At 43.6% G+C, this 18798-nt stretch overlaps 1 protein-coding gene across 1 annotated transcript; it reads right to left on the bottom strand.

The window, feature by feature from the left end:
* Positions 1–9886: 9886 nt before the first annotated feature.
* LOC132382740 (galanin receptor 2b-like) lies at positions 9887–16547 on the bottom strand. Its single transcript, XM_059953190.1, has 2 exons — positions 16201–16547; positions 9887–11178 (listed from the first exon to the last, which is right to left on the bottom strand). The coding sequence occupies exons 1-2, from the start codon at positions 16545–16547 to the stop codon at positions 10446–10448; spliced, it is 1080 nt and encodes a 359-aa protein (XP_059809173.1). The 3' UTR covers positions 9887–10445.
* Positions 16548–18798: the final 2251 nt, after the last annotated feature.

Here is an 18798-nt window from a genome sequence, read left to right as displayed (position 1 = left end):
ACACAGTGGCTGTGATTCCTCTGTGGTGAACTACATATACCTGTCTGGACATGCCCCCCCCCCCCCCCCCCCACCGACTGCTCCTGTGGCTCCTCCCACTGATTGTGGCTCCTCCCACAGACTGTGGAGCCACCCACTGACAGTGGCTCCTCCCACAGACTGTCGCTCCTCCCACAGACCGTGGCTCCTCCCACAGACCCCGGTATAAAGGCGATTGGAGCCACAGACCCTTCCTCAGTCTCCAGGATGTTGTGTGATGGTCACTTGCTGCTTGTGCTTTCTTCCAGCCAATAAAAGCCTACCTTAACCCACGTCTCAGAGTTATTGATGGTGCATCATCCTCAGCTGTTGTCCTCGGTCAGGATCAGCAGCAACTGGGGAACTCACTGTCCTGAAGTGGGTGGGGGAATGGTGGCATTCCGCTCCCTCTAGTACCAGGGACGGAAACAATTGGGCCCCACCTAGATCCAATCTAGTGCCAGGGAGGGCTCCCTGAACCCCCAGTCCTCCACCGTCGATCCCTGTCCCAGACCGGCTCTGAACTCTCACCAGGTGCTGTTCCTCTCCCTGCTCCTCTCCAGGATAGAGAGTGCATTACTGCGCGAGTGAGTGGGTGATCTGTAACTTTGGTAACGGGTAATAGAACTCTGAGTTTTCCTGTAGGTTCTGTCACAGGGGAGATGACTGAACAAAGACCTAATCATTCATCTGAAGACGGCAAATTAGAATTTGCTCTCTATCTGAGGAATCATGTTCAGAATAAAACATTATAACAGAGTCATCCAGCACAGAAACAAGCCATTTGGCCCACTGCGTTCATCCTAACCATCAATCACCCATCTACAGTAATCATATTCTCCAGCATTTGGCCAGTGGCCCTCCATGCTTTGGTGATAAAAATGCTTTAGAGACACCTCAGTGCTGTGAGTCCTTGCCTCTGCCACACAAGGTTCCAACCAGCCTCTGTGGGAAAATTCTTCCTCAAATCTCTTGTGCTTACCTTGAACAACACCAAAACTCCGGTTCCTCTGCAGTGAGGTGAAGGTTCGTCCTCTCTGCTCTTTTCCGTTAGATAAAGGAGTGGGATGAGATTATTCCGACTGTCCATTCTGCTCTGCCATTGAATCAAGGCTGAATTATTTCCCTCTCAGCTCCATCCTCCTGCCTTCTCCCTGTAACCTTGGACATCTTACTGATCAAGAATTTACCACCCTCCGCTTTAAATAGACCCAATGACTTGGCCTCCATTGCCATCAGTGGCAATGAATTCCACTAATTCACCACCCACTGGCTAAAGAAATTCCTCCTCTTCTCTTTTGTTAAGGAACATCCTTCTGTTGCGATGTTGCGTTATCACTCTATTGGAAACATCCTCTCCGTGTCCTCTCTATCTCAGCCTTTCAATGTTTGATAGGTTTCAGTGAAATCCCCCCTCATTCTCCTAAACACCATGCTCCTTATAATTTCATACATTTTATTCTATTCTCCTTCCAAGGGAAATAGCCGCTGCCTATTCAGACTCCTTTATTAAGGAAAGCATTCCATCCAAACAACATGCTGGTCAATCTCCTCTGCGCTGTCTCCATCTTCCTGTCATGTATTCACCTGACATGTTATGCCAACTGTCCCCATTTAACCAATATTCCTCTTCAGTACCCCTGCCCAAGACAGACACATTTTGCACCTTGTGTCTGTCGCCCAGGACTTGCCCGGCTTCTCACTGTTACCATTAGGAATGAGGTACAGAAGCCTGAAGGCACACTCTCAATGATTCATGAACAGCTTCTTCCCCTCTGCCATCAGATTTCTAAACGGACATTGAACCCATGAACACTACCTCACTTTTGCATTATTTCTGTTTTTGCACTATTTTTAATTTAACGATGTAATATACATATACTGTATATATTTACTGTAATTGATTTGTTTTACTTTTCCTCTATACTTAACATGCCATTGTTCTGCTGCCGCTAAGTTAACAAATTTCACGACATATGCCAGTGATATTATCCCTGATTCTGAATCTGTCTGCACGTTTGTCCTGCCCACTTACTAGTCCTCTCCACGTCTCTCTGCAGACTCGTGTCCTCCACAGAACTTGCTTCTTTTGTATCATTATTAAACTTGGCTTCAACGCACCCAATCCCTTCAGATTCAGTGACTAATGTAGAGACATAGAGTCGCAGAAAACCACAGCACTGAAAACAGGCCCTTCAGCCCATCTAGTCCACAGTGAACTATTTAAACTGCCTCATCCCATCGACTGGCACCATAACCCTCCCGTACCCCAACCATCTGTGTACTTCTCTTAAATGTCGAAATCAAGATCGCGTCCACTACTTGTGCTGGCAGCTCATTCCACACTCTCACCAGCCTCTGGGTGAAGAAGTTTCATTCTTTCACCTTTCATTCTTAAACCATGACCTCTACTTGTAGTCTCAGTGGAGAAAGCCTGCTATCTATACCCCTCATAATTTTATACACCTTTATCAAATCTCCTCTCAATCTTCTAAAGAATACACTCCAATCCTATTCAATCTTTCCTTATAGGTCCTCCAGTCCCAGCAACATCCTCGTAAATTTTCTCTGTACTCTTTTCAATCTAATTTACTGAACGTAGCTGGATCAGAATAAGTTTTACTGTATGATGTGGGATTAGGTGTTTTGTGGCAGCTGTACAGTGCAGAGACATAAAATTACTTTAAATTGCCAAATAAATACTGTCAGCAGTGCACATAAAAGGGAACACACGCAAAGTGCTGGAGGAACTCAACAAACCAGGCAGCATTTTTTGGAGAATACTTGTTAAGAAAAGGGGCACAGTTGATGCTTCCGGCCGAGACCCTTCATCAGGACTGGAGTGAAAAGGACGAGGAGGCAGAGTTAAAAGGTGGGAGGAAGGAAGGACGGAACACAAGGTGATGGATAAAACCAGGGGGAGGGGGTGAAGCAAAGAGCTGCGAAGCTGATTGGTGAAAGAGAGACAGGGCTGGAGAAGGGAGAATCTAATCGGAAGTCCATGGAAGAAAGAAAAGGGGGGAGAGGAGCACCGGAGGGAGGTGATGGGGGGCAAGAAGATCAGGTGAGAGAGGGAAAAGGGGATGGGGAATGGTGGAGGAGGGGAGGGGATGCATTACTGCAAGTTCAAGAAATTGATGTTCATGCCATCAGGTTGGAGGCTACCCAGACAGACTATAAGGTGCTGCTCCTCCAACCCGAGTTTGGCCACATCACGATAGTAGGGGAGGCCATGGATGGACACATGGGAATGGGAATGGGACGTGGAATTAAAATGGGTGGCACTGGGAGATCTGCTTGTTCTGGCAGACAGAGCGTAGGCGCTCGGCAAAGTAGTCTCTGAATCTATTTTGGGTCTCACCAATACACAGGAAGCCACTGGATACAGTGGATGACTCACAGGTGAAGAGTCGCCTCACCTGGAAGGACTGTTTGGGGCCCTGAATGGTAGTGAGGGAGGAGGTGTAGGGCCGGGTTTTTTGTGTTGTATCAGATCCAGAGTAACAATTGTTTCATCTTCCTTTACACTTGCTGGAAGTAACATTAAACAATCTTGAATCAAACCTGAATTATTCAATACTTATGGTGACTATAACCAAGTGTCATATTGCTCGTGGCAAACTTTACAATTCACAAAGCGGTTCATCTGTGATCCAGCATCGAAACCCTAAAACATACAATTCTATAATACCTAATTCTCAGAGCTCTTGGGAGGTGTTTTCAAAGGAGACTCTGTGGTGGAAAGAACCACAGAAGTCAAAGTTCAAAGTTCCAAGTAAATTTATTATGTATGATATATATATAATCCATATATGATACCATATATTACATTGAGGTTCATTTTCTTGCAGGTATTTACTGGAAAAAAGAAGCACAATGGAGTTAATGGGAAAACTGTACATAAACGAAGACTGGCAAACAGCCAGTGTTTAAAAGGAGACAAACTGTTCAAATAAAAACAGGAGCATGAGTTGTAAAGTCAAAATGAGTTTGGAGGTTGTCCAGAGCAGGTGGGAATTGAAGTTATTCAGGCCAATTCAGAAGCCTGATGTTTGAGGGGTAATAATTGTTCCTGAAGCTGGTGGCGTGGGACCTGAGGCTTCTGCACCTCTTTCCTGATGGTAGTAGTGAGACATGGCCTGGATGGTGGGGCTCTTTGATGAAAGATGCTGCTTTCTTGTGGCAGCGCTTCTTGCAGATGTGTTTAACGGTGGGGAAGGATTCACATCCATCACTTCCTGTAGGCTTTTTCGTCAACTTCGAGTTGCAAGTGCCCTCAGTCAGCGATGTGATAGAGCACAACAACACCTTGCAGAGCTGCCAGTTGAGGGATAATTATCTGGCCAGGACACTGAGGAGAAATCATTTGCTCCTATTTGAAGTGTGTTGCTGAATCTTTAACACCGAGCTGTGAGAACTAATGAAATGAAAGAGAAAATGTAGGAAACACTGGCAGAAAGAGGAACAGGGTTGACATTTCAGGTTGAAGGCACTTTGTCAGAACAGTTCTGATGAAAGATCTCTGACCTGAGATGCTGATCCCGTTTCTTTTCCAGCCTGAGCTGTGAGTTAGACAGGTACTTTCTGTTCTTATCTCAGATTTCAAGCATCAACCGTTTTCTTTTTTTAGATTTTAAGAACTCAGTTTAATGTCTCATCCTAACAGTGGATCCATACAGGATAGTGCCAGACTGACATCAGTCCACAGCACGTCAACAGGTGCTGGAAGCCTGCCAGAGGAAACCAGTTTCAGTGAAGGAACAGTGCCAAAACACTGCTCACAGCCTGATAATCGTGACCCAGAGTTCTAAAGGAGGTGGCCGTAGAAATAATGATCTTCCGAAACTATTTACACTGTTCCTGCAGATTGGAACAGATTGTTCCTGACTACAGTATTTTAAAAAACGAGGGAGAGGGAAGGAACGTTTTGGGTAACTCCAACAACCTTCTGTTCCATCATTTGGAAATTCAGATAGTTCACCATTTGGCTGCCTGGGTCCTATTCCCTGTGAACCCATTACCTAAGCTCCATGTGTGAACTTCAGTCGTTTGCATGATCTGTTTGCCTGCACATTGACAGTCTTTCATAAAATTGGTTTATTGCGTTTCTTTGTTTTCTAGATGCCCATAAGGAGATGAATCACAAGGTTGTATATAGTATACATATGTTGATAATAAATGTACTTTGAACCCTTCGGGGCCCCATTTCCACAATCCCTTTAAACTGACCACAGCCCTGTTTCTCCAAGCTCCCTTTGAACCCACCAGGGTCCCATTCCCAGAATCCCTTTAAACCACCAGAGCCCTGTTTCACATGCTCTCCTTAAAAACTTCAGGTTCATTGGAAAATGTATCACATTACTACATAACATCTTAAGAAACAAGAATTAGAAGTGTGTTGATGTATGTCTAAGAGTAATATTAAATAGCCATGAAAATCTACCATTCTAACACCATCAAGGGTCAAAGTTTTACTGTAGTTTACTGATCAGTTATCCTGACATCACATACAGGGAAGTACAATACTCTACAACAGAAGATGTATTAACAAAACACATGGCAAGAACTGGAAAATCTTGTTTAACAAATCTGCCATTTTGAGGATGTAATTTGCAGAAGAAATAAGGAGGAACCAATGGATGTGAATGTGGTTCGAAGTAACTTTAATATCAAAGTACATTCATGGCACCTTATACAGACCTGAGATGTGTTTTCTTGCGGGTAAGTCCAAAAGCCATAATAGAATCAATGCAAGACCACACCCAACAGGACGGACAATCAACCAATATGCAGAGGACAACAAACTGTGCAAATACAAAAGAGAGAAAAAAAACAATAAGTATCAAGGACATGAGATGAAGAGTCCTTGAAAGTGAGTCCCTAGGTCATGGGAATGGTTCAGAGATGGGGCAAGTGAAGTTACCCTTTCTGGTTCAAGAGCCTGATGGTTGAGGGGTAATAACTGTTTCTGAACCTGCTGACATGGTTATTGAAGCTCCTGTAATTTTTTTCTGATGGCAGCAGTGAGAAAAGAGCATTACCTGGGGCCCTTGATGATTAATGCTGCTTTTCTGCAACAGCGCTCTGTGTAGATGTGCTCAGTCGAGGGAAGGGACCGGTGATGGACTGGGCCCTATTCATGACTTTTTGTGGGATTTTCTATTCAGGGACATTGCTCTCTCCATACCAGGCTGTATTGCAACCAGTCAATATACTCTCCACCACACATCTATAGAAGTTTGTCAAAGTTTTAGATATCATGTCAAAGCTCCACAAACTTCTAAGGAAGTAGAGGCATTACTGTGCTTTCTAGTAATAGCCCAGGACAGATCGTCTGAAATGAAAACACTGAGGAGTTTGACCTTCTCCACTTCTGATCCCCCAATGAGACTGACTCATGAACCTCCACTTTTCTCCTCCTGCGGTCAATAATTGGCTCCTTGATCATTGAGTGAGAGACTGTTGGCACCACTCAGCCGCACTTTCAATCTCCCTCCTATATGCTGATTCGTCACCATCTTTGATTAGGCAAACAATGTCAGTGTCATCAGCAAACTTGAAAATGGCACTGAGGCTGTACTTAGCCTCACAGTCATAAGTGTAAAGTGAGTGGGCAGGGGGCTAAGCACACAGTCCTGTGGTGCACCTGTGCTGATGGAGATTGTGGAGGAGATGTTCTTGCTAATCCGAATTGACGGGAGGAAATCGATGATCCAATTCACAAGGAGGAATTGAGGCCTTAAAGCTTATTGATTAGTTTGACGGGATGACAGTTCTGAATGCCAAGCTGTAGTCAATGAAAAATGTCCTGATTTATTTATCTTTGCTGTCCTGATGTTCTAGGGTTGAATGAAGAGCCAATGAAGTGGCATCTGCCATGGACCTGTTGAGACAGTAGGCAAATTGGAATGGATCCAAGTCACTTCTCAGTAGTATATACTGTATATGTTCCAGCACCAACCTTTCAAAACACTTCATTGCGTAGATGATACTCATTGAGGAACATACCGATGCCACGTCCTTCTTGGGCATTGGTATAATTGAAGACTGCTTGAAGCAGGTGGATACCTCAGACTGTCAAAGCAAGGGGTTAAAGATATCGGTGAACACTCCAGCAAGCTGATCATCACAGGTCTTTAGTATTCGGCCAGGTGTCCCAGTGAAGCAAGACGTTCTCCATGGGTCCACCCTCCTGAAGGATGCTCACATACAGTCTCTGGGTGAAATTAAAGGGCCATTGGGGGCTGTGGGAGTTCATGAAGCTTCCTCCATGTTTTGAAGGTCAAAATGAGCATAGAAGGCTCGTCACTTGGTTTCACTTTGTTAGAGGTAATAGTGTTCAAGCCCTGTCACAGTTGCCAAGCATCCTTCATTGATTCATGTTTTGTCCGAAGTTGCCACTTTGCATGTGAGATGGCTGCCCAGAGATTGTATCTGGACCTTTTGTATCTTACTTGGTCACCAGACCTAAATGCCACTGATCCAACCCTCAACAGATTGGGGATCTCCTGGTTCATCCATGGCTTCTGGTTGAGAAGGACTCTGAATGCAACAAGAATGGTGTATTCATTCACATCCTTTGATGAGTCCTTGAAACTGCCTACAAGTGTTTGGCGGAGTCCTGTAGCTGCTCTTCTGCCTCCCACAACCACCTCTTTGGAGCTTTGCTCTTCAGCTTCTGCCTATATGCAGGTTGGCAAAAGATGGCCAAGTGATCAGATTTCCCAAAATGTGACCTGGGCTCAGAATGGTAGGCATTCCTTATCATGGTATAGCAGTGGTTGAGTGTGTTGGGACCCCTGGTGCTGCAGGTTATTTTCTGATGATAATTGGGCAGAGGTTTCTGCAAACAAGCCTGATTGAAGTCCTGGCTATGATTTGAAATGTATCAGGGTGGGCTGTTTCTTGTTTGGTGATGGTAGTATTCAATATCTTCGGTGCTTGATTAACGTTGGCATTTTGCAGTACATAAGCTGCAGTCAGGATCACAGAAGTGAACTCTCTTGGTAAGTAGAACGGTTGGCACTTAATTGTAGATGTTCCAGGTCAGGGGAACAGGAGTGCAATAAGACAGCGGCATCCAAGCACCACAAAGGGTTCACCATGAAACACGGGCCCCCTCCTTTTGTCTTTTCCAAATGAGCAATCTGGTCCATTCCGCATATTGAGAAGCCTTCAGGTCTTACTGACGTATCCAGCACGTCTGGAGTGAGCCATGTCTCCATATTGCACAGTACGCAACAATTCCTCATTTCCCTCTGATACAGTAATCTTGCTCTTAGGTTCTCCAGCAACTGTATGTTTGCTAACAAGATGCTAGGTAGAGGAACTTCCATCCCTCTGGGTCTCAGCCTCCCCTTTTCCCTGTCTTCTGGCCATGGTGACATACCTTCACCCGCTTAAAGATGCTGTATCTGCATACTTGAGAGTTAAGTCTGTCGAGTCCTTCAGAAGATCGTGAAATTGCAAGATTAAAGCACGTGAGTGGGTGTCTTGCTGCAGTTCTGCAAGGCCCTGGTGAGACACATCTAGAGCTTTGCATGCACTTTTCTTCTTCTAGAAATGTCTTGACGAGGAGGGAGAGCAACAGAGTCTTTATGAGACTCTCTGCTATGAGGAGAGATTGGCTCAACCAGTCCTATAACTCTCTGTTCAGAGACATGTGAGAGAAGCTGATAGGAGCCCACAAAACTAGACAGGCCAGATAAAAGGAGAAAGTAGCTGATGGATGATGAGTCTAGAACTAGCGGACAAATCCTTAGGTTATGGTAGGTACCCTCTGGAACCAAGATCAAGAAACATTTTTTTCTTCCAGAGCTGGTGGCTTGTGGAGGCCAACTTATTAACAATGTTCAGGAAAGAGGTAGGCGCATTATTTAATATTAAAGGGATCAAGGAATATGGGTAGAAGGCAGGAACAGGGATCTGAAGTAGAAGATCACATTGAATGGTGGACCAGGCCCTGTACAATTTCAGCAAGGTACCTGCTCCTGTACTCCAGTCCTTTTGCAATGAAGGTGAACGTATCACCTGCCCTCCTCACCGCCTGCTGCACCTGAATGCTTGCAGCTGCAAGATGAGGAACTGCTGTGTGCTTGTGTTTGCAGAAGTGCAGCTTCAGGGTAACATCCCATGCATAAAATACCTTCAGACCATACAACTCAGGGACTTGCACTTATATTTTTTGTGATTGTACATGCTATCGTAGCTGTTTGTGCTGTGTGTGACTGTACATGCTGTGATTCGCACCTTGGCCCTGGAGAAGCAATGTTTCATTTTGCTATATATATATGGGTATGGTTGAATGGCAATTAAACCTGAACTTGTTTTTAGGCAAGGACATCTAGGGCTTGATGCATCTTCCCTTTTCTCAGTCTACCACCATTGATTGATGGAACAGGCCCAATGGGCTGAATGGCTTCTTCCAACTCTTGTGTTCACAAGTCACAGCTCTAGACCAAAGACACAGACTTGCCCTCTGTGGCAGAGCACTCAATTCCATTTATCTTTACACTTTCACCAACTGCTAAAGCTTCCCTTATAGATATTGAACAATGAAACAATCATTAAATTGCTGTGGTAAAACCTTGTTTTTTCCCAATCCATTGCAGATGGATAAAACTTATGTTAAAATTTTGAAACAACCTCACATAACAGTCCCTCAGGCCTTGATCCTTGAGCTGAATAACACTTTGGTAATTCAGTGGAGATATTTATTTCTAAAACATTTAAGCAAAAGAAATCAATGAAATACTTATATTTCCTGAGGTAACACTTCACCACAGTATATGAAGCTAACACACTCACAACAAAGTACAGAACTTGAGCCAGTGAAAGCCATGGGAAGTCCCGTTTCTGGTCTGCTGAAGGCTGGTGAGCGTCCTGAAAGATTCCACGGTCACATAGCAGGTCAGTTTATAATGCGTTCAGGACTATACAACACAATGGAAACTGCTCGATTATTTGTGGATGACATGTTTGCTTCATAAGTTCTTCAATTTAAGTGATTTTAAAATGTGGCAAGCGCCTTTTCTCAAAATGCATTCAGTTGAGGAAGAGCAGTTCCATCACAACATGACCTGCTCCTACTCTGGATCCAGTTCTACTGAAGGAAATCCTTGAGTTATTCTTTGAAATGCCATCAGGCCAAAACCTTTACAGATCAGTTCTTTACATTTTCCGCTGCTGTCTGTGAGGAGTTTGTATGTTATCTATGTGACCGCGTAGGTTTCCTCCAAGTGCTCCAGTTTCCACCCACAGTTCAAAGATGTACTGGTTGGTAGGTCAATTGGTCATTGTAAATAGTCCTGCGATTAGACTACAGGTAAATCGTGCATTGCTGGGCAGTGCAGCTTGAAGAGCCGAAGGGCCTGTTCTGCAACGGATCTCAATAAATAAGCAAATTTGTTTCTTCCCTGAGGGTTACATCAGACCTCCTGCCCGAGACTAACTCTTGGCTCTTCCCGCACTAGGGCTGAGCGGCCAACCATGCAGTTTTGTTCATTTATCTGGGAGGTTTCAGTCGTGGCAGGTTGAAACCCAGTCACGGTGTTGGCCACATGGACAACGTGGACTTTATTGGCAGCTTTCTTCTTCAGAAGGCAGGTAAATACTTGTTTGAACCTCTTCCGGAAATGCTTTGAGATCAAAGCGTACACGATAGGGTTAAGGCAAGAGTTGGCGTAGGACATGCAGTGGGAGATAAGCCTGAAGGCAAAGGTTGCCTTATTGAACGGGAAGTCCCCAAACCAGAAGCACATGATTAATACATGGTGGGGCAACCAACATACGCAAAAGAGCACGGCAACGATGATTATCATTTTGGTTACTTTCCGCTTGGCTTTCTTCCCTTCAGAGATGGTCTCAATGGGGTCCACTAATGTCCACAGGTATTTGATTGTCCTGGTGTAGGCAAAACTCAGGATTATAACAGGGATGGCATAGCCAAAAACAAAGGAGGAAACGTCCATGATCTTTCTCCTGGTATCTTCCCAGACTGGCACACAGACAGGCACCCCTTTGTAAAGGACAATCTGGTAGTAGCTCAAGTACGGCCCAGCTAAGACTATTGATAATGCCCAGATTATTCCAATGGCAATTAAGGCATTACGTGCTGTGCGAAGGTCCCGCGATTTCAAGGGGTACCTTATAGCAAGGTATCTGCAACAAAAGACAAAGGGGTTATCAGAATTTTACTACACTATCCTTTACCGTAACGTGACTCAGTCTAACCGGTTATCATTCTAGGTCTGGGTTGGTCCTTGAACTTGATCAGTAGTGACTCCATAATCAATATCATAGTTCTCCCAAAAAAATTGGACTCTGCATTTCACACTTAATCAGCTCTAGATCCCAACTCACTTTGGAATAAGAATTAAAAACACAGCATATTTTTAAATGGTGAGAAGTTAAAAGCTTCTAGTGCTGAGAGTAACCCCAAGCGTTCTTGTATGCAAGTCACTGACAATTAATGTACAGGTTCAGCAAGTACTCTAATCGCAAAGGCAAATGGTACCTTGGCCTTGATTGCAGGAAGGTTTGAGTATTGAATGTCTTGCTCCAATGATATTGAGCTTTGGTGAGACTGTATCTGGAATCTTGTGTATGAACCTGGTCTTCCTTTGTATTAGGGAGTGCAGCCTGCTTAGCCTCTCCTTGGATAATAAACCTTCCATCTGAAGGTGAGGTATCCCAAAGACGTGTAGTTAATTAGCTGCTGTAAGTTGCCCCCAGTGTCTGGGTGAGAGGTTGGGTCTGGGAGATGCTGGGAAAGTGGGGAGAATATGAAGAACTTGATTAATGTCGGATTGATGGCTGGCACTGGTTCTGTGGGCCGAAGGGCCAGTATCCGTGTCCTATCTCTCTGTGACTCCAGGGGTGAAGACGATTCTGCATCCGAGGTTTGTACCCTGAGGTTCACTTGCATCCCTGCCACTCTCACTACGGGGTCGTGATTGATTCTGTGCCTTGTCCACGTTTTGGCCGCTCCCTATAACCTCTGACCCACTTGATGCCCAATGACAAATATATTAACTTGGGGCCAGAGTGTTCCAAAGATTCACAACCATCTGAGATAATTTTATTTAATTTAGGGAAATGGCATGGTAACAGGCACCCTTCCAGCCCAATTAACCCACACCTCCCAATTATACCCATGTGACCAATTAACCTATTACCCCATACGGTATGTTTTTGGAACATGGAAGGAAACTGGAGCACCTGGACAAAACGTATGAGGTCACAGGGAGAATGTACAAATACAGACTTTGGATGAATTGAACCTGCATCTCTGGCACTGTAATGGGTTACGTTTCCATGGCAATCAAGTTTATCCTGAGTCTATTTCTGTTAGTTCAACACCCTCTAACCTGGGTGAAAAATCTTCAAAGTTCAAAGTAAATTCATTATCGAAGTACATATATGTTTTCATATATGACCCTGAGATTAATTTTTCTCATAGGAATTCACAGTAAATACAAGGAGAAAAAAATCATAATAAATAACTAAGAAATCAATATCAAGAGCATGAAATGAAGTAACACACACAAAATGCTGGTCAAACTCAGCAGGCCAGGCAGCATCTATGGAAAAAACGTTGACTGTACTTTTTTCCATAGATGCTGCCTGGCCTGCTGAGTTCCTCCAGCATTTTGTGTGTGTTGCTTGGATTTCCAGCATCTGCAAATTTTCTCGTTTGTGACACGAGATGAAGAGTCCTTGAGAGTGAGTCCATAAGGTTGTGGGAAGAGTTCAGTGACGGGGCAAGTGAAATTGAGTGAAGTTATCCTCACTGGCTCAAGAGTATGATGGTTAAGGGTAATGGTGGGATGGATAGTTACAGAGGTAGACCACAGCAAAAACTGCTTCAGTCATGGGACACCATGACGAAACTCCAGTGCCTGACCAACATCTACCATGTACCATCTAAAACCACGGTCAGATCCATGGGACGGGGCAAGGACTGGGAAAAAGAAGGCAGCTTCTGACTGCACACTGGAGTCAGGTCACTGATCAGTTAAATTTACCAACAAGAGCAGATTGGAGTTGGGTTGTTAGCAACAAGATTAGGACTCTGGGAAATCAGGAGTCAGGTATTAGCAGGCTGGGATGGTGGGCTTCCATCATGGGCCTTGACTAATTCTGGGACGCGTGGGGCAGTGAGCAATTTGTTGGAGGAACTCAGTGGGTTGAGCAGCATCTGTGGAGGAAAGGAATTTGGTTGAAGTTCTGTATCGGGACTGAGAGTGGAGAGGGGGACTGCTGTGATACAGGGGCCAAAGCTGATCGGTGGGCTGAAGAGGGCAGATGGATCTAGGTAGGGGAAGCATTTAGGAATTGGGCATAGAGGCAAAGCAGGTGATGGATGGAGGCAGGAAAAGAGGGAGACAGAGCCACTAGGTGGGAAGGGTGAATGTGGTATCAGAGGTTAGAGGGTGATAGTGATAAAGCTTCTGCTAGAGGGCATGGGCTTTGGCTGAACAGAGGCATTGGGATTGGGATCAATGGGTCATAGCTGATTTGAAAGCCTACAGAGTTTGGATGGACTGTGGTCAGGTGGGAGACTGGAATGGACTAATGTTTTATTGGGATTCGGTTATGGGCAGTGTTGTGGGGAAGTTTCTAAAAGTTTCTAAATCCAGACATTTAAGAGACTCATAGATGGATGAAAGAAAAATCGAGACCAATGTAGGAGAGAATTGTTTAATTGATCTTGGAGTAGGTTGGAAGATCAGCACAATATTGTGGGCTGAAGTGCCTGTACTGATCTATGTTACATGTTCTATAACAGGAAATACAGGATCTGACAAGGTTAGGGACCCAGTCCAACATTGAACATGAAGATTCAGTGGTGCTGGAACAAAGCTCCACATTCCTAGGGCAACTTAATCTCATAGCCTTTGACATCCCCCTGGGAGAGAATCAGAACCAGGTGCACCCACACTCTTTCAGAATGACATGATTCACCCCAGGGATTTTGCTGACCATGTCCCACCCTGGAAATAACAGATGTTCAGAAGCGAGGTACTGAGAAAATGTTCGAATTTCTTGCAAACACGAGGGAAACTGCAGATGCTGGAAGTCCAAAGCCGCATACACAAAATGCCAGAGGAACTCAGCAGACCAGGCAGTGTCTTTGGAAAAACCAAAGGGTCCCAGCCCAAAACTTCAACTGTTTACCCTTCTCCATAGATGCTGCCTGGCCTGCTGAGTTCCTCTGGCATTGTGTGTGTGTTGCTTCGAATTTCTCTTACTCCAGTTCCCTGCAGGGAAGACAAGCATGCCGCCTGCCTTCATTAGTTACTGTTTTCCACATTATGCTCCATCTGATATCTTGTTTTGCCTATTGACTTAACTTCTTCGTATCTTTTTGTAGATGTTTTGAGACCTTCTCACAGATCAGTCTCCCACCCAGCTCCGATGGCCTTCAATATGTTGCACTCAATGTTATTGAGGCTGAGGGCCCTGAAGTAATGTATGTGGCAGTCCCTCAGTGAAAGATTGCTAACCCAGACACCACTAATTTATTCTTGTTCTGCTCCTGTGCTTAACATTGGTCATCTACCAGCACTAACGTTAATCCAAACCAGGAAGCTTCTGTCTAGAAAATCTAGATTTAGAAAGTCCACTGCCTTTAGGTCACTCATCTGTGGAATGGGAAATTGAATTGAAATGTGAGGCCACTGTGAAATTCCATCTTTCACATGGCAGACGGAGCAAAGGTCTCAGCCCAAAACATTAGCTTTACTTCCCTTCATAGATGCTGCCTGATCTGTTGAGTTCCTCCCACGTTTTGTGTGTATCGCCCAAAGTAATTTCTAATCCATTTAAAGACTGCCCGCAGCTTATATATAAAGAGATGGTAATTTCTCTCTGGACCATAGATAACGATTCTTTGTTCATTCTGATCATCTCACAAAGGTGAAAGATGATAGACAAAATCTGGTTTAATTTTCTTATCATCTGACAGCTTCAAAAATTCCCAAAGGAGATGCAATTATTGGTAATTTTGTTCTGAGTGATTGTATTTGCTTAGAATATAGCAGATAAATTAGCATTATTAATGCCTCTCTAATCCATGATAATCTTCACAGAGAAACCGCTCAGCTGCAACACTCAAGGTAATTGGTAAAAGGGCGCAGACAAAGAGATGTGATTTTTTATAATGCAGCATATTCTCGTGGTCCGCAGTGCACTGAATGAATAGGGAGGTGGGTGTAGTGATGTGTATAGGGAATATTTGAAGGAGCAGGGTGGGAAGTTACAGAGAAAGTGTGAGGATGCAGTCTAAATTCCGATGGTTTTTCCAGGAACCAGAGCAGGCCTGGTCAGCCAAATGGATTCTTTCCCCGGTTCCAACGGGATTTCAATCCAAAGTTCAAAGTAAATTTATTATTAAAATGCTTATATGTCACCATATTATACTACCTGAAATTCATCTTCCAGCAGACATTCACAATAGAACAAAGAAATACAATAGAATCAATGAAGAACTACACACAAAGACTGACAAAAAAAATCAATGTCATCCTGCTCTGGAGTGAAAACCTTAAAGGTTTTGGCTTCTGTGTTTGATGTCTTACTTTTTTTCTCCCCTCAGGGTTTTCTTAGAGGGAGCAAACTGTGCCGCAGATGGTGTTGCCAGCACTCTATTCTACCAGCTCTGCATCAGATCTGCAACGCTGAAAGAGGCTGCTTGGCCCGATTTAGCAGTGCCTAAAGAAGGCAGTATCTACCATTAAGGATCTCCACCATTTGGGGCAAGCTCTCCTCTTGCTGCTACTGCTGGACAGGAGATGGAGAAGCCTGAAGTCCCACACCAGAAGGTTCAGGAACAGCTACCTACATTTCTACAGCGATTGGCCTCTTGAATTGACCTGCACAGCCTAAGCCCAAGCTCAGGAAGGGCACCCTACGGATGACCTCTTGCACTACGGGGGACTTGTCTCTGTTTGTGTTTTTTTCACACTAATATCTTGTTTTGCACAGTCCCTTTCTTCCCTGTCTTAAATAATTTAATGTATAATTTATTTTCTGGGTGTAATCTGTACTTACGTGTCTGTTCTTTCTGGGTATCCTCTGCACCTACATGCCTGGTTATCTTGTGACCGTGGATTCCTTGATCACCCAACCTGACTACCGTTCCCACAAATGAAACGCAAATGGGCTTGTGAATAGGCTTACCTGTCCACAGATACTGCAGCCAGAATGAAGCCACTGGCATACATGGTGAGGTAGATGAAGAAATGCACCGCTTTGCACATGAAGGAGCCAAAGAGCCACCCGTCCAGTGTGTAGATGGTGGCTTGAAAGGGGACACAGAAAATAATAAAGAAGAGATCAGCTATGCTGAGGTTTAGGATGAAGAGATTGGTTGTACTGGAACTCATCTGCCCATTCCTCAGTAGCACAGCCAGGACAAGACCATTCCCTACTGTACCAAGAAGGAATATCAGTGAAAAGATGACCGGAACTATAATACAGCCGGGTCTAAAATCCGGATTTTCCGAGACCTTCCACTCATCTGCCATGTTGCTGGTTGAAGGTATAAAATAGGGAAAGGTTGATGAAGTTCTGTGAAAAAAGATACAACGTTGGAATTAAAATCAACAATGACAACCAGCTTGATCATAATCATCACTTTCCAGTGCCTACTCAGGTTCAAGTTCAAGTTTATTGTTGTCTTAGGCATGCAAACACAGGGTATAAATGCCATAAAAATTAGCATTTTTTTGTGGCAGCAGCACAGTACATACATTATAAGCAACACACACACACACACACACACACAATGCTGGAGGAACTCAGCAGGTCAGGCAGCATCTATGGAAAAGAGTGAACAGTTGACTTTTCAGGCCGAGACCCTTCATGCTGCCTGACCTGCTGACCTCGTCCAGCATTTTGTGTGCGTTGCTTTGGATTTCCATGTTCTGAGGATTTCCTTGTGGTTGTGACAGTACATTATAAGTTTGGTTTGAAGGATAAAGACTGCCAATGCCCAAGTGAGTAAATTCACCCTGTTGGAGAACCACAGAGATCAGTGGGTCTTGTCAGTCCAGCTGACTTCCAGATGGGATAGATCTGCAAATGACCTCCAGGCTTTCATCGTCCAGTCCCTACTGGAAATGGTGCAAGCATCTGAAAGATTCTTGTAGGTATAATATTGGATTCAGTTATGACATTTCTCACAGATGTAGCCTTGTAAAACCTATTTTATGGCCACTGACAAATTGTTGAAACCAAGAACAATTTACTGACGTCCAGGAGAGCAGAAGAATTGAAAATAGAGGACAATAAAACTTCCTCCTGTGTGACGTGACAGCACCCATTTATTGCCTTTTTACATTATTAAAAATTTCTATGTCATGGTTTTACAGGAAATATAAGGCTTGATGCTTTTGTCAAGGACTATTTTCCAGCATCCAGCAGCAGACAAGTGAGCACAAAAGTCTGGTGTATGTTATACAAAGGAGATTAATTGTGCAGTGATTTTAATTTGGACAACAAATTAAAATCAAACTGCTTTAGAGGGCATTTGAGTACATTTTCCCTCCTGCTGAATGTTTTTACTAGACAGCAGTTTTTCCCTCTCTCTCTGATTTCCTGCAACTAGCAATGTTTCATTGTTATATCTTAACAGTTCTACATTATAACATGTGATCGTCTCAGCAGATGAACTTCAGCAGCGGGTGAGTGCAGGCTGGATTCCTGGTCCTCAGTTTCAGCCAATCTCTCACATCAGAGTCTCCAGTTATTCTGCTGAGGGCGTAATCACACATCGTAGCGGAAAACGGAGCATGACAATTAGACTGCAAAAATTCAGTTGCTATATGTGCATCTACATATAATATAAAACTAAGGAAGCTGTCATTACTAATAAATGAATTAAACTATAGCAAGGAACATTTTTGTGCTCAGTTGAAGTATATTAACTATTCAATTTTGCATGCAATTTTTCCCACTGCCCAATCTTGTCATTAACCATTGATACTACAGTGACTGACTTCTGTACATCTATCTATGATTTGATTTTCTCGCTATTATATACTGTATGTGGCTCTATCTACCTTTACATTTTTTGTAACCGGGTGCCCTATGGATCCTTGCTTCGATCTTTAAAATACCAACTACCTATTCAAATTTATTTCTATTTCTCCGTACCCTTTCACATAAGTACCTGCCAGGCTGTGTTAATCCCAGATGTTATGTAGATTTTCTAACACACATATATTGATGCCGGATTATGTAATTCCTGCTGCATTTACTTACAAATACTTATGGATATGTCCATATAGACACAAATACATAGATTAAAAGAAGATAGGTGTCAATTTTTATATGTACATATACATCGAGACGCACTAAGTTATGCAAATTTTAATTATACACAAATACATTCCCATGGTTATATACTAAAATATGCATTGATATTGTTAAAATATACACATAAAACAAACAAAAACAAAATCAATTATGTAAATTAATTTCAATACCAAATATGAATGAAGATTAGTTAAGAAAACCACTATGCATACTGTAATACTGTAATAATCACAATGGGAATGATAGTCTCAAATTCCACTTACCTTCAGAAGGTGCTTGCCACAGGATTAGAATTCACTCAGACAACACTCTGCAAGTTACACTGAATCCCCATGAAACAGCCTTTTAAAAGCAACAAGCTTCCATCTCTCTTAGCATCCCCACACCTACCCCACCCTTTGATTTACTGAATGGTGTGTGTCGTCTGTCCAGTATAAACCTTGTTGTTCTGACATGCCA

This window comes from Hypanus sabinus, chromosome 29 (genome assembly GCF_030144855.1).
Source record: "Hypanus sabinus isolate sHypSab1 chromosome 29, sHypSab1.hap1, whole genome shotgun sequence".
In the NCBI taxonomy this organism is placed as follows: domain Eukaryota; kingdom Metazoa; phylum Chordata; class Chondrichthyes; order Myliobatiformes; family Dasyatidae; genus Hypanus; species Hypanus sabinus.
Note: the sequence above shows the minus strand (reverse complement) of the source record. Positions and strands in the feature narration are given on the sequence as shown.